The 14,410-nt window shown below is 42.5% G+C and overlaps 1 protein-coding gene across 1 annotated transcript in view; it reads left to right on the plus strand.

Annotated features, from left to right (window-relative positions):
- Positions 1–331: 331 nt before the first annotated feature.
- The window catches only part of LOC134579301 (cathepsin D-like), a 33,856-nt gene continuing 19,777 nt past the window's right edge, over positions 332–14,410 (plus strand). The window contains exons 1-4 of the mRNA XM_063438546.1: positions 332–498; positions 12,164–12,317; positions 13,041–13,164; positions 14,170–14,288. Coding sequence (XP_063294616.1) covers positions 431–498; positions 12,164–12,317; positions 13,041–13,164; positions 14,170–14,288 — 465 coding nt within the window. The 5' untranslated portion in view covers positions 332–430. The remainder of the gene's footprint in view (positions 499–12,163; positions 12,318–13,040; positions 13,165–14,169; positions 14,289–14,410) is intronic.

Genomic DNA, 14,410 nt, shown 5'->3' on the forward strand with positions numbered 1-14,410 from the left:
TTTTTAAAATATTTTATTCATATTAAATTATGTTCCATACCTAAATATTTGATGTTAAATGAAAGCCCCGTGTCCCCTGAATACAATGATATATAATAAGTGTGGGTGCACATAATATGAAAGAGGTGAATTACGCCTGAACAGACACATGCCAGGTTTTGTTTACGTTTTGTTTTGATCACAACGTGTACATTTGGCTCAGTCCTTAAGGGGTTAAATGATGTCCCTAGTACATGTTACATGCTGTCTATAGCGCAGTACACAGCACAAGGAAAGATTGAGGGCTTTCTGTCCCTCCCCTGGTCACATGACTGCATGCTCAGCTGACACATCTCATGAGCTAGATGAGAATGCTAGGTCATTGCTGATACAGTGTGTACAGTTATATATATTCCTCCCAGGAAGGAGCTGCTCACACCCTGCTGTCACAATGCACTCACTGCTAGTCTGTGCTCTGCTGCTCTGCACCCTAATCCAGCCAGATTCAGCACTCCTCAGGTAGGACAGGGGCTCTGATTGAGCTCTCTGTGTTATTACACTGCATGCAGCACTGAGTGGAGGTATACAGTGTATGTGTCTGTGTGCATGCAGCACTGAGTGGAGGTATACAGTGTATGTGTCTGTGTGCATGCAGCACTGAGTGGAGGTATACAGTGTATGTGTCTGTGTGCATGCAGCACTGAGTGGAGGTATACAGTGTATGTGTCTGTGTGCATGCAGCACTGAGTGGAGGTATACAGTGTATGTGTCTGTGTGCATGCAGCACTGAGTGGAGGTATACAGTGTATGTGTCTGTGTGCATGCAGCACTGAGTGGAGGTATACAGTGTATGTGTCTGTGTGGAGGTATACAGTGTATGTGTCTGAGTGGAGGTATACAGTGTATGTGTCTGTGTGCGTGCAGCACTGAGTGGAGGTATACAGTGTATGTGTCTGTGTGCATGCAGCACTGAGTGGAGGTATACTGTGTATGTGTCTGTGTGCATGCAGCACTGAGTGGAGGTATACAGTGTATGTGTCAGTGTGCATGCAGCACTGAGTGGAGGTATACAGTGTATGTGTCTGTGTGCATGCAGCACTGAGTGGAGGTATACAGTGTATGTGTCTGTGTGCATGCAGCACTGAGTGGAGGTATACAGTGTATGTGTCTGTGTGCATGCAGCACTGAGTGGAGGTATACAGTGTATGTGTCTGTGTGCATGCAGCACTGAGTGGAGGTATACAGTGTATGTGTCTGTGTGCATGCAGCACTGAGTGGAGGTATACAGTGTATGTGTCTGTGTGCATGCAGCACTGAGTGGAGGTATACAGTGTATGTGTCTGTGTGCATGCAGCACTGAGTGGAGGTATACAGTGTATGTGTCTGTGTGCATGCAGCACTGAGTGGAGGTATACAGTGTATGTGTCTGTGTGCATGCAGCACTGAGTGGAGGTATACAGTGTATGTGTCTGTGTGGAGGTATACAGTGTATGTGTCTGAGTGGAGGTATACAGTGTATGTGTCTGTGTGCGTGCAGCACTGAGTGGAGGTATACAGTGTATGTGTCTGTGTGCATGCAGCACTGAGTGGAGGTATACTGTGTATGTGTCTGTGTGCATGCAGCACTGAGTGGAGGTATACAGTGTATGTGTCTGTGTGCATGCAGCACTGAGTGGAGGTATACAGTGTATGTGTCTGTGTGCATGCAGCACTGAGTGGAGGTATACAGTGTATGTGTCTGTGTGCATGCAGCACTGAGTGGAGGTATACAGTGTATGTGTCTGTGTGCATGCAGCACTGAGTGGAGGTATACAGTGTATGTGTCTGTGTGCATGCAGCACTGAGTGGAGGTATACAGTGTATGTGTGTGTGCGTGCAGCGCTGAGTGGAGGTATACAGTGTATGTGTCTGAGTGGAGGTATACAGTGTATGTGTCTGTGTGCGTGCAGCACTGAGTGGAGGTATACAGTGTATGTGTGTGTGCGTGCAGCGCTGAGTGGAGGTATACAGTGTATGTGTCTGTGTGGAGGTATACAGTGTATGTGTCTGTGTGCATGCAGCACTGAGTGGAGGTATACAGTGAATGTGTCTGTGTGCGTGCAGCACTGAGTGGAGGTATACAGTGTATGTGTCTGTGTGCATGCAGCACTGAGTGGAGGTATACAGTGTATGTGTGTGTGCGTGCAGCACTGAGTGGAGGTATACAGTGTATGTGTCTGTGTGGAGGTATACAGTGTATGTGTCTGTGTGCATGCAGCACTGAGTGGAGGTATACAGTGAATGTGTCTGTGTGCGTGCAGCACTGAGTGGAGGTATACAGTGTATGTGTCTGTGTGCATGCAGCACTGAGTGGAGGTATACAGTGTATGTGTGTGTGCGTGCAGCGCTGAGTGGAGGTATACAGTGTATGTGTCTGTGTGCATGCAGCACTGAGTGGAGGTATACAGTGTATGTGTGTGTGCGTGCAGCACTGAGTGGAGGTATACAGTGTATGTGTCTGTGTGCGTGCAGCACTGAGTGGAGGTATACAGTGTATGTGTCTGTGTGCATGCAGCACTGAGTGGAGGTATACAGTGTATGTGTGTGTGCGTGCAGCGCTGAGTGGAGGTATACAGTGTATGTGTCTGTGTGGAGGTATACAGTGTATGTGTCTGTGTGCATGCAGCACTGAGTGGAGGTATACAGTGAATGTGTCTGTGTGCGTGCAGCACTGAGTGGAGGTATACAGTGTATGTGTCTGTGTGCATGCAGCACTGAGTGGAGGTATACAGTGTATGTGTCTGTGTGCATGCAGCACTGAGTGGAGGTATACGGTGTATGTGTCTGTGTGCATGCAGCACTGAGTGGAGGTATACAGTGTATGTGTCTGAGTGGAGGTATACAGTGTATGTGTCTGTGTGCATGCAGCACTGAGTGGAGGTATACAGTGTATGTGTCTGTGTGGAGGTATACAGTGTATGTGTCTTTGTGCGTGCAGCACTGAGTGGAGGTATACAGTGTATGTGTCTGTGTGCATGCAGCACTGAGTGGAGGTATACAGTGTATGTGTCTGTGTGCATGCAGCACTGAGTGGAGGTATACGGTGTATGTGTCTGTGTGCATGCAGCACTGAGTGGAGGTATACAGTGTATGTGTCTGTGTGCATGCAGCACTGAGTGGAGGTATACAGTGTATGTGTCTGTGTGCATGCAGCACTGAGTGGAGGTATACAGTGTATGTGTCTGTGTGCATGCAGCACTGAGTGGAGGTATACGGTGTATGTGTCTGTGTGCATGCAGCACTGAGTGGAGGTATACAGTGTATGTGTCTGTGTGCATGCAGCACTGAGTGGAGGTATACAGTGTATGTGTCTGTGTGCATGCAGCACTGAGTGGAGGTATACAGTGTATGTGTCTGTGTGCATGCAGCACTGAGTGGAGGTATACAGTGTATGTGTCTGTGTGCATGCAGCACTGAGTGGAGGTATACAGTGTATGTGTGTGTGCGTGCAGCACTGAGTGGAGGTATACAGTGTATGTGTCTGTGTGGAGGTATACAGTGTATGTGTCTGTGTGCATGCAGCACTGAGTGGAGGTATACAGTGAATGTGTCTGTGCGTGCAGCACTGAGTGGAGGTATACAGTGTATGTGTCTGTGTGCATGCAGCACTGAGTGGAGGTATACAGTGTATGTGTGTGTGCGTGCAGCGCTGAGTGGAGGTATACAGTGTATGTGTCTGTGTGCATGCAGCACTGAGTGGAGGTATACAGTGTATGTGTGTGTGCGTGCAGCGCTGAGTGGAGGTATACAGTGTATGTGTCTGTGTGCATGCAGCACTGAGTGGAGGTATACAGTGTATGTGTGTGTGCGTGCAGCACTGAGTGGAGGTATACAGTGTATGTGTCTGTGTGCGTGCAGCACTGAGTGGAGGTATACAGTGTATGTGTCTGTGTGCATGCAGCACTGAGTGGAGGTATACAGTGTATGTGTGTGTGCGTGCAGCGCTGAGTGGAGGTATACAGTGTATGTGTCTGTGTGGAGGTATACAGTGTATGTGTCTGTGTGCATGCAGCACTGAGTGGAGGTATACAGTGAATGTGTCTGTGTGCGTGCAGCACTGAGTGGAGGTATACAGTGTATGTGTCTGTGTGCATGCAGCACTGAGTGGAGGTATACAGTGTATGTGTCTGTGTGCATGCAGCACTGAGTGGAGGTATACGGTGTATGTGTCTGTGTGCATGCAGCACTGAGTGGAGGTATACAGTGTATGTGTCTGAGTGGAGGTATGCAGTGTATGTGTCTGTGTGCATGCAGCACTGAGTGGAGGTATACAGTGTATGTGTCTGTGTGGAGGTATACAGTGTATGTGTCTTTGTGCGTGCAGCACTGAGTGGAGGTATACAGTGTATGTGTCTGTGTGCATGCAGCACTGAGTGGAGGTATACAGTGTATGTGTCTGTGTGCATGCAGCACTGAGTGGAGGTATACGGTGTATGTGTCTGTGTGCATGCAGCACTGAGTGGAGGTATACAGTGTATGTGTCTGTGTGCATGCAGCACTGAGTGGAGGTATACAGTGTATGTGTCTGTGTGCATGCAGCACTGAGTGGAGGTATACAGTGTATGTGTCTGAGTGGGGTATACAGTGTATGTGTCTGTGTGGAGGTATACAGTGTATGTGTCTGTGTGCATGCAGCACTGAGTGGAGGTATACAGTGTATGTGTCTGTGTGCATGCAGCACTGAGTGGAGGTATACAGTGTGTGTGTCTGAGTGGAGGTATACAGTGTATGTGTGTGTGCGTGCAGCACTGAGTGGAGGTATACAGTGTATGTGTCTGTGTGCATGCAGCACTGAGTGGAGGTATACAGTGTATGTGTCTGTGTGCATGCAGCACTGAGTGGAGGTATACAGTTTATGTGTCTGTGTGCGTGCAGCACTGAGTGGAGGTATACAGTGTATGTGTCTGAGTGGAGATATACAGTGTATGTGTCTGTGTGCGTGCAGCACTGAGTGGAGGTATACAGTGTATGTGTCTGTGTGCGTGCAGCACTTAGTGGAGGTATACAGTGTATGTGTCTGTGTGCGTGCAGCACTGAGTGGAGGTATACAGTGTATGTGTCTGTGTGCATGCAGCACTGAGTGGAGGTATACAGTGTATGTGTCTGTGTGGAGGTATACAGTGAATGTGTCTGTGTGGAGGTATACAGTGTATGTGTCTGTGTGGAGGTATACAGTGTATGTGTGTGTGCGTGCAGCACTGAGTGGAGGTATACAGTGTGTGTGTGTGTGCGTGCAGCACTGAGTGGAGGTATACAGTGTATGTGTGTGTGCGTGCAGCACTGAGTGGAGGTATACAGTTTATGTGTCTGTGTGCGTGCAGCACTGAGTGGAGGTATACAGTGTATGTGTCTGAGTGGAGATATACAGTGTATGTGTCTGTGTGCGTGCAGCACTGAGTGGAGGTATACAGTGTATGTGTCTGTGTGCGTGCAGCACTGAGTGGAGGTATACAGTGTATGTGTCTGTGTGCGTGCAGCACTGAGTGGAGGTATACAGTGTATGTGTCTGTGTGCGTGCAGCACTGAGTGGAGGTATATAGTGTATGTGTCTGTGTGCAGTGTATGTGTCTGAGTGGAGGTATACAGTGTATGTGTCTGTGTGGAGGTATACAGTGTATGTGTCTGTGTGGAGGTATACAGTGTATGTGTCTGTGTGGAGGTATACAGTGTATGTGTCTGTGTGGAGGTATACAGTGTATGTGTCTGTGTGGAGGTATACAGTGTATGTGTCTGTGTGGAGGTATACAGTGTATGTGTCTGTGTGGAGGTATACAGTGTATGTGTCTGTGTGGAGGTATACAGTGTATGTGTCTGTGTGCAGTGTATGTGTCTGAGTGGAGGTATACAGTGTATGTGTCTGTGTGGAGGTATACAGTGTATGTGTCTGTGTGCAGTGTATGTGTCTGAGTGGAGGTATACAGTGTATGTGTATCATTAAAGATAGAATGATGGATTCCAATGAATCCAATAGCATAGTATGTAGGTGTAATTACAAAATATACAATGTATTGTTGTTGTTCTTAAAATCAATATTGTAAAGTCTTATTCTTCTATGTTTGTAACATTAATATTTTAAAAAAGAATTAAAAAAAGATCGAATGATGGGAGCAGGAGGGAGCTCAGAATAGAATAGAGGATTATTGGAAATGACTGGAGTTTCTATCATGTAATTTCTTATTTATTAATTTCTACATCATTGTTGTATATTGTGTGTCTATATGTACGGTATGTAATACACACAGAAACACAAACAAACTTTTATATTAGCTGCTTGTCACCACAAATGTTTTAGTCAGAACGTGTTGTGTTAGTGTGAGTAAATGCAGAAGTATTTCAAGTATAGTGTGTGTGTTTGTGTGTGTGTGTGTGTGCGTGTGTGTAGTGAGTCAGTGTTCGTGAAGGACTAGTTCAATTCATGTGGCGTATCTGTGTGAGTAAATGCAGAAGTATTTCAAGTATAGTGTGTGTGTTTGTGTGTGTGTGTGCGTGTGTGTAGTGAGTCAGTGTTCGTGAAGGACTAGTTCAATTCATGTGGCGTATCTGTGTGAGTAAATGCTGAAGTGTAATTAATTATGTAAAGTATCAGTGTGAGTGAATGTAAAAGTTTATGTAAGTAGCATGCCAATGTGAGTGAGTGAATGAAGATCTGTATCCATAAAGATTGTTAGTGTGAGTGAGTGAAGATCTGTATCCATAAAGATTGTTAGTGTGAGTGAATGAAGATCTGTATCCATAAAGATTGTTAGTGTGAGTGAATGAAGATCTGTATCCATAAAGATTGTTAGTGTGAGTGAATGAAGATCTGTATCCATAAAGATTGTTAGTGTGAGTGAATGAAGATCTGTATCCATATAGATTGTAAGTGTGAGTGAATGAAGATCTGTATCCATATAGACTGTAAGTGTGAATGAATGAAGATGTTTATCCATATGTATTGTAAGTGTGAGTGAATAAAGATGTGTATCCATATAGATTGTAAGTGTGAGTGGGTGAATGTATCCATGTAGGTTGTTACTGTAAGTGCATGAAGATGTGTATCCATATAGATTGTTAATGTGAGTGAATGAAGATGTGTATTCATATATATTGTAAGTGTGAGTGAGTGAAGGTATCCATATAAGTTCTAAGTGTGAATGAATGAAGATGTGTATCAATATAGATTTTTAGTGTGAGTGAATGAAGATCTGTATCCATATAGATTGTTAATGTGAAGGAAAGATCTGAATCCATATATATTGTTAGTGTGAATAAATGAAGATTAATTCATATAGATTGTTAGTGTGAGTGAATGAAGATCTTTATCCATATAGATTTTAAGTGTGAGTGAATGAAGATCTTTATCCATATGGATTGTAAGTGAGTGAAAAAATTAATTAGAGGACAGTTGTTCACCACTGAGTTCCTTTGACATACGTCAGTGGTCCAGCTGTGACCAGCTGTCTAAAGTACCAAGTAGAGACTCCAGGAGTCCCAAGGTGCTTAACCCCAATAATTACAAAAAAAAGGTGGAAAGAACAAACGAACACACAGTACAAGTGGTCACGATATCGAAGTATATGTGACCCACTGTGTGGCCTAATGGCAATTCAATGCTAAATACGTATATACAGCACCCACGGATCCCTAGTTATAGATAGGTGAAATATCAAATCTATCTCTATTCAGTCATGATAGAGACAAAAATATAAATAAATAAATAAAGGTTAAAACGTACAAAAAGCTCCTATATACATACTATGTATAGGTACTGTGTCAGAAATCTACTCCACACGCTTTAATATATCTGGCTCAGTAAATATAAAGACACTACCTACTGTTATATACTCCAAGAAAATATGGTGATAGTCGGATATTCCTCTGTCAGACAGAGACAGTACCTGGTCGGTATGTAGAAAAAATTGGCAAACATTTAGTATTGAATTACCATTAGGCCACTTTATTATTCCAGGCGAGCCAGTGGGTCACATATCCTTCAATATTGTGACCACTTGTACTGTGTGATCGGTTGTTCTTTCCCCCCTTTTTAAGTGTGAGTGAATGAAGGTGTGTATCCATGTAGGTTGTAAATATGAGTGAATTAAGTTGTGTATCCATGTAGGTTGTAAGTGTGAGTGAATGAAGGGTTGTATCCATGTAGGTTGTAAGTGTGAGTGAATGAAGTTGTGTATCCATATAGATTGTAAGTGTGAGTGAATGAAGGTGTGTATCCATGTAGGTTGTAAGTGTGAGTGAATGAAGGTGTGTATCCATGTAGGTTGTAAGTGTGAGTGAATTAAGTTGTGTATCCATGTAGGTTGTAAGTGTGAGTGAATGAAGTTGTGTATCCATATAGATTGTAAGTGTGAGTGAATGAAGGTGTGTATCCATGTAGGTTGTAAGTGTGAGTGAATGAAGGTGTGTATCCATGTAGGTTGTAAGTGTGAGTGAATGAAGTTGTGTATCCATGTAGGTTGTAAGTGTGAGTGAATGAAGGTGTGTATCCATATAGATTGTAAGTGTGAGTGAATGAAGGTGTGTATCCATGTAGGTTGTAAGTGTGAGTGAATGAAGGTGTGTATCCATGTAGGTTGTAAGTGTGAGTGAATGAAGGTGTGTACTCATGTAGGTTGTAAGTGTGAGTGAATGAAGATGTTTATCCATATATATTGTAAGTGTGAGTGAATAAAGATGTGTATCCATATAGATTGTAAGTGTGAGGGGGTGAAGGTATCCATGTAGGTTGTTACTGTAAGTGAATGAAGATCTGTATCTATATAGATTGTTAATGTGAGTGAATGAAGATCTGTATCCATATAGACTGTAAGTGTGAATGAATGAAGATGTTTATCCATAAATATTGTAAGTGTGAGTGAATAAAGATGTGTATCCATATATTGTAAGTGTGAGTTAGTGAAGGTATGGTTATTAGTCTGAGTGCATGAAGACGTGTATCCATATAGATTGTTAATGTGAGTGAATGAAGATGTGTATCCATATAGATTGTAAGAGTGAGTGAATGAAGATGTGTATTCATATAGATTGTAAGTGTGAGTGAGTGAAGGTATCCATATAAGTTTTAAGTGTGAATTAATGAAGATGTGTATCCATATAGATTTTTAGTGTGAGTGAATGAAGATCTGTATCCATATAGATTGTTAATGTGAAGGAAAGAAGATCTGAATCCATATATATTGTTAGTGTGAATAAATGAAGATTAATTCATATAGATTGTTAGTGTGAGTGAATGAAGGTGTGTATCCATATAGATTGTAAGTGTGAGTGAATGAAGGTGTGTATCCATGTAGGTTGTAAGTGTGAGTGAATGAAGGTGTGTATCCATGTAGGTGCTAAGTGTGAGTGAGTATAGAAGTGTATTTTTCTAGACCGTCATTGTCTGAATGCAGAAGTTTCGTTTTGTAATGTGTTTGTATCTTGTATGGTAAACCACACAGTCTGAAGCTACAACGTGCAATTGTTTTATGTAAGAGGAAAAGAAAGAAAGCCTCGAGTCTTGATTTTACAGAGAAAAGGCTTCTATTACAATAAATAAAAACATGCTTGTTGTACGTATGTGTTAAATGATTTCCTAGATGTTTCCCCTTTGCCCCTTGCTCACACACCCATTGATTGTTACATCATATTTAGGAGGGGCAGCACTCATAGCATCCTGGTACCATAACCACTACAATGTGCTGTAGTGGTTATGGTCCTTGTTTATGCTATTTATTTATTCTTAAACAAAGAATATTAGAACTCTTAGAACGGACAAAGCTTAGAGAGACTCAATAGCTCGCCCTTCGGTAAAACCCCGCTCACTTGTGCCATCACAGAGGGAACATATCTGAAGCATACCCGTACGGGCAGTGCAGATCTGAAATGCCAGCAAGTTCCCTCTGCACGAGAGACACAGACAACCCCAGACAATCGTTTTGACCTTCTTGTGGGCCTCGTCAGTGAGGTGTCGCACCCTTTAGGCACAAATAACAAATTGCTTCAATTTCTATAGCTTTCTTTAAACATTACTCGAAATAAATTGGTTGAAAATAGCCTATTCATGGAAAAGAAAATTTATTGTAGCTGCAAATTGTTGTATTTTTGATATTTGTTTTAGGAACTTGTCACTGAAACGACGTGCATTGCAAATTGTTTGCAGACGTAGTATTTATCGGGCAGAACTAAAATGGCGGGTCCAGAGTGACTTTTGATGTCCCTCCAGATGCCAAATGAAATAATAGCACAATATTCAATCGATTAATTCCCTGAAATGCAGAATCTCAGATCCCTTTGTCCATCAGCTCAGATTTTATCACGTGGTCGCCTCTTGGATGTAATGTACGTCATTCTTCCTACAGACATGCCGTGTCTATTGAGACATGTCGTCCTCAGGGTAACCGCTATCTGTGTTTGTTCTCTCTGTCTCAAGAGTCTGCAATAACGTCTGAACCTGAGGGCTGGTAACGACTCCAGTGAGAGTGATGATATTAATGTTATTTAACACGCACAGAGTACAACAAATCAAAAATCTTTATGAAATACTCACATAGACTGTGTCGCAGTTTCATGGAAGATTGAACCCACTTTAAAACATGTATTGAGACTGTCAGGATTACGAGTTGATCCAGCACGCAGAAATAGTATCACACCCAGGAAATAAGGTAATATGGGTTTAAATAACCCTCCTTAGTCTGTAATTGGCTGTCTCTGCCCTCTGACCCCAAAACGTGCGCGCGCGTCCATGATGTGACGCCGCACGCACGTCGGCGCCATCTTTGATCTGGGCAAAGGTAAGTTCTTTACAAAAATCCAGTCCGTAGGCCCAGGGGCCGACGTTCCTAAGAATGTCGCACCCGCTGGGGACCGGAACGGAAAGAGACACCTGCTGAGCCCCAGGTAAGTTGAAATCATATCTGACGGCATGTCTGCTATGTTTGAGTGCAGCCACGCCGGCAGAGATGTCGAGGTCCATGACAGAGATAGAATAGGGACTACTTTGTCTCAATATTTTTCCTCCGCTTGACAAGCTTGACAAAAAGGCAGCGTCTCTAGTGACAGCTGAGGGGAAAAGGGCTCTATCTGAGAGGATCCCGGAATGTCACAGGATCCTCCCAAGACCTCAGTGTTGTATTCTCGAGCATGCGCGAGAGTACAGCGCTGAACAACCAGGAGCTGAAAAGGAACGGGCAGAAGATCATGGCGGCCACCGCAAAGGACAGGATCAGGTGCCTTGGACTCCCAGCGCAGATGTCGCTATTGGGGGGTTCGCAAATTATGCAAAGACCCCATAAGGTGACAGAGCCGTTTAAAATAATTATGTGGTTTTCAGATCCGAAAAATAAAATGTTAATCATTATTATAAGCTCTGTCATTAAAAGATAAACTGTGCACCTGTCGATCACCATAGAGAAATAGGTTTTTCTTTCCCTCCTGCATTGCAGTGTGGGCCCTGGCCGAGCCTTGACTTCACTGGATTGCAGTGTAAATTGCTAAATATTCAATATACATTTAAAATAATACAAACATTTGGAGCTTCTAGAAAAATGGGCATTAGGATAGAAAAGTACAGAGGGATTTGGGTCAGATATTGGGACTGTCTGAACGCTCCCTGCCTCATAACGTCCTGCAGCTTATTGAAGTTGATCTGGGGGCAGGAGGCGCCATCCAACCTTCATGGGTTAAACCAATTCCCAATATTTTAACCCTGAAGTTGGTCCCCTGACACCGCTGCTCCCGGCTTCATTTCTTTGACTGCAGGATGAGAACAATGTGACTGGTAGCTGGTTTTATCAGTGGTAGAAAGAGGATCCAGGCACTCCGAGTATCTTCAATCGTATTTATTAGGATAAGCGAGACACAGCAACGTTTCGAGCCCTGAAAGTGTCTTTGTCAAGCGGCTGATTCTGGGCTGAAACCATGAGCTGCCCGGCCGCCATTTCAGAGAATACTACAGCTTTAAGGATACACGCCTGATGAGTCTTATTTTACTCTGTGCGTTTAATATAGCGAGGCTGTAAAAATAGAAAATAACTAATCTTCTGGATACATTTGGAATACCGACGAAATGTTAGACATGGAGATTTAGGATTCATTAAGAACATGGCTTCATGCTTTGTGAAGTGCAGGCGTAGTGTTTCTACATTAAATATTATCTTAAATGTTTCATTTGCAGAATACCTCTGAAGAAATTCACCTCAATTCGCCGCACTCTGTCTGAAGCCGGTGGGGATGTGGAAAAGTTGATTGAAAATTCTGTCCACCCTAAATATTCTGGGTTTCCACCAAATGGAGGTCCTACACCAGAGACACTGAAAAACTACCTGGATGTACGTTTCGAGCTAGACATCGAGATGTTTATTGTATGGAGAAAAAGAAGGGAGATTCATGGAAAGCTCTAACGCACTGGATTCAGGAGGAACTTCCTAGTGCTATAAATACATTTCATCTCTTCCCCCAATAACTGTAACATAACAATACCTCTAATCGAGTTGTACATCTCCATTCTGCCTCTGGGAGATCAATGCTGATAGAAGACGGTGCTTTTACGGCCATGGCCACACTGCTCTGGCATTGAACCCTATGCTTTTCACTGTGTGGCATAGCACGAGGCATTTAGGACACGACCAGCTGTTTGATTGACAGCCAGGAGGATGCATCCTTATCACTTTATAAAAGTGACGATATCTGTTAAGTCCTAAAGCAAGCTGAATGCTTTTGGTATTAGAAGTGTTCTTTTGACATTCTTAGTACCGTATTCTTTCAATATGTTTAAAGTTACTCCATCAGAAACATAATAACTCTTACTGTGATAAAGACATAGAAAAGATTCCTTGAAAAGCCTGAGGCCAAATACCAAACCAACCACCAAATGCAAGAATGCTTCACTAATATCAAAGTATGAAACACATAGACATTGGTACTCCGTGAGATACACACACACACACACGTATGTTGAGATACCCTTCCCTGAACAAATAGCAGAATTGGTCCTGTGTCTTCACTCCATTCACTTTACAATTGTGTTCACTTGCCCATTTCATTTCTCCCAGGCCCAATACTATGGTGAGATCGGCATCGGAAGCCCTCCTCAGACATTCATGGTGGTGTTTGACACTGGATCTTCTAACCTGTGGGTACCATCAATCCATTGTTCTGTACTGGACGTTGCCTGTTGTAAGTGCCTTGTTGGCGGATCAGCCTGCTTTTTTTAAATTTTTCTTCTTAATTCCCATTCTCTTAATCTTTTACTGGCTATATACAAGTCATCAGGAAATGTCAGTTACTTGATATAGTAAAGGTTCCTAAAAACAAGATCTGTTTTTGCTATGGAGTCAAATTCTAGAATTCATTTGGTGACCCATTGTTCACATGCAGTGTAATAAACATTACAATAAAATATGCAAAATACATTGAAATTAGTCTAGAGTCTCTATCCAGGAAAACCTATTCCAACCCAGTAAAGCAAGTATTGTGCACAGGTTTAATATGATGTTCCATGTACCAGCAATGGGGACCCACTAAAATGGCATGGACGGGCTGTATTTGGGTCCTAACCCAGGGTTTACAAACCTCTGTTTGTATACCATAAAAATAAGCAATATAGTGAAAACTGTGTCTCTTGTAATCCTTTTGGATGTAAATTATCAACATATTTATTAAAGATCGCCTCCATCTCTCATTTAAGAATTTTGTTAAGATTATTGGCCACAAATGTAAAACATTTAAGATCAAATCTTTTTTTTTTGTGAAGTCTCTTCTGATATAAAATAAAATGCTTATGTAGATGGGATTAGAATAAATCAGAATAAAAATGCTAATATTTCATACCATAAAGAGATTGATAAATAAATCATGTTTCTTTTTGTGCATCTCTCCAACTATCTAACAGTCCAACCCAAAACAGATCAAAATGTCATTCAATCTTTGCATATATAACCAGGGTCCATCTGTGTACAGGAAATAACAGATCCCTTATCAATACACAAATTACAGCTGGTGGCTTTCTTGCTTGAATTTAGAGAGGGTTTTTTCATTTTTTTTTTTTATGATTTGTAACAGTCAATGTTATAAAGAAATAAACAGTTTATCACTTTGGAATACATTTTAGCAAACCTTTTCTATTTTATGAACGTCATTTGTTGCAAGAGGTCCTATTATTAGTGTTGTCTCTTTTCTCAGTGGTACATCACAAGTACGATTCATCGAAGTCTTCTACGTATAAGAAGAATGGCACCGAGTTTGCCATCCAGTATGGCACTGGGAGCCTGTCCGGATATCTCAGTGAGGATACTGTGACCGTGAGTAATTACATACAATTTTCTGTCATTTTCCCCAAATACTCCTTGGCTATAAAGAGGGGGCAGAGATTTGGTTTAGAATGCTTGGTTGTATAGGGAGAGGTATTAGCAGTAGAAAGAGG

The sequence above is a fragment of the Pelobates fuscus genome, chromosome 12, assembly GCF_036172605.1.
Source record: "Pelobates fuscus isolate aPelFus1 chromosome 12, aPelFus1.pri, whole genome shotgun sequence".
NCBI classification, from domain to species: Eukaryota; Metazoa; Chordata; class Amphibia; order Anura; family Pelobatidae; genus Pelobates; species Pelobates fuscus.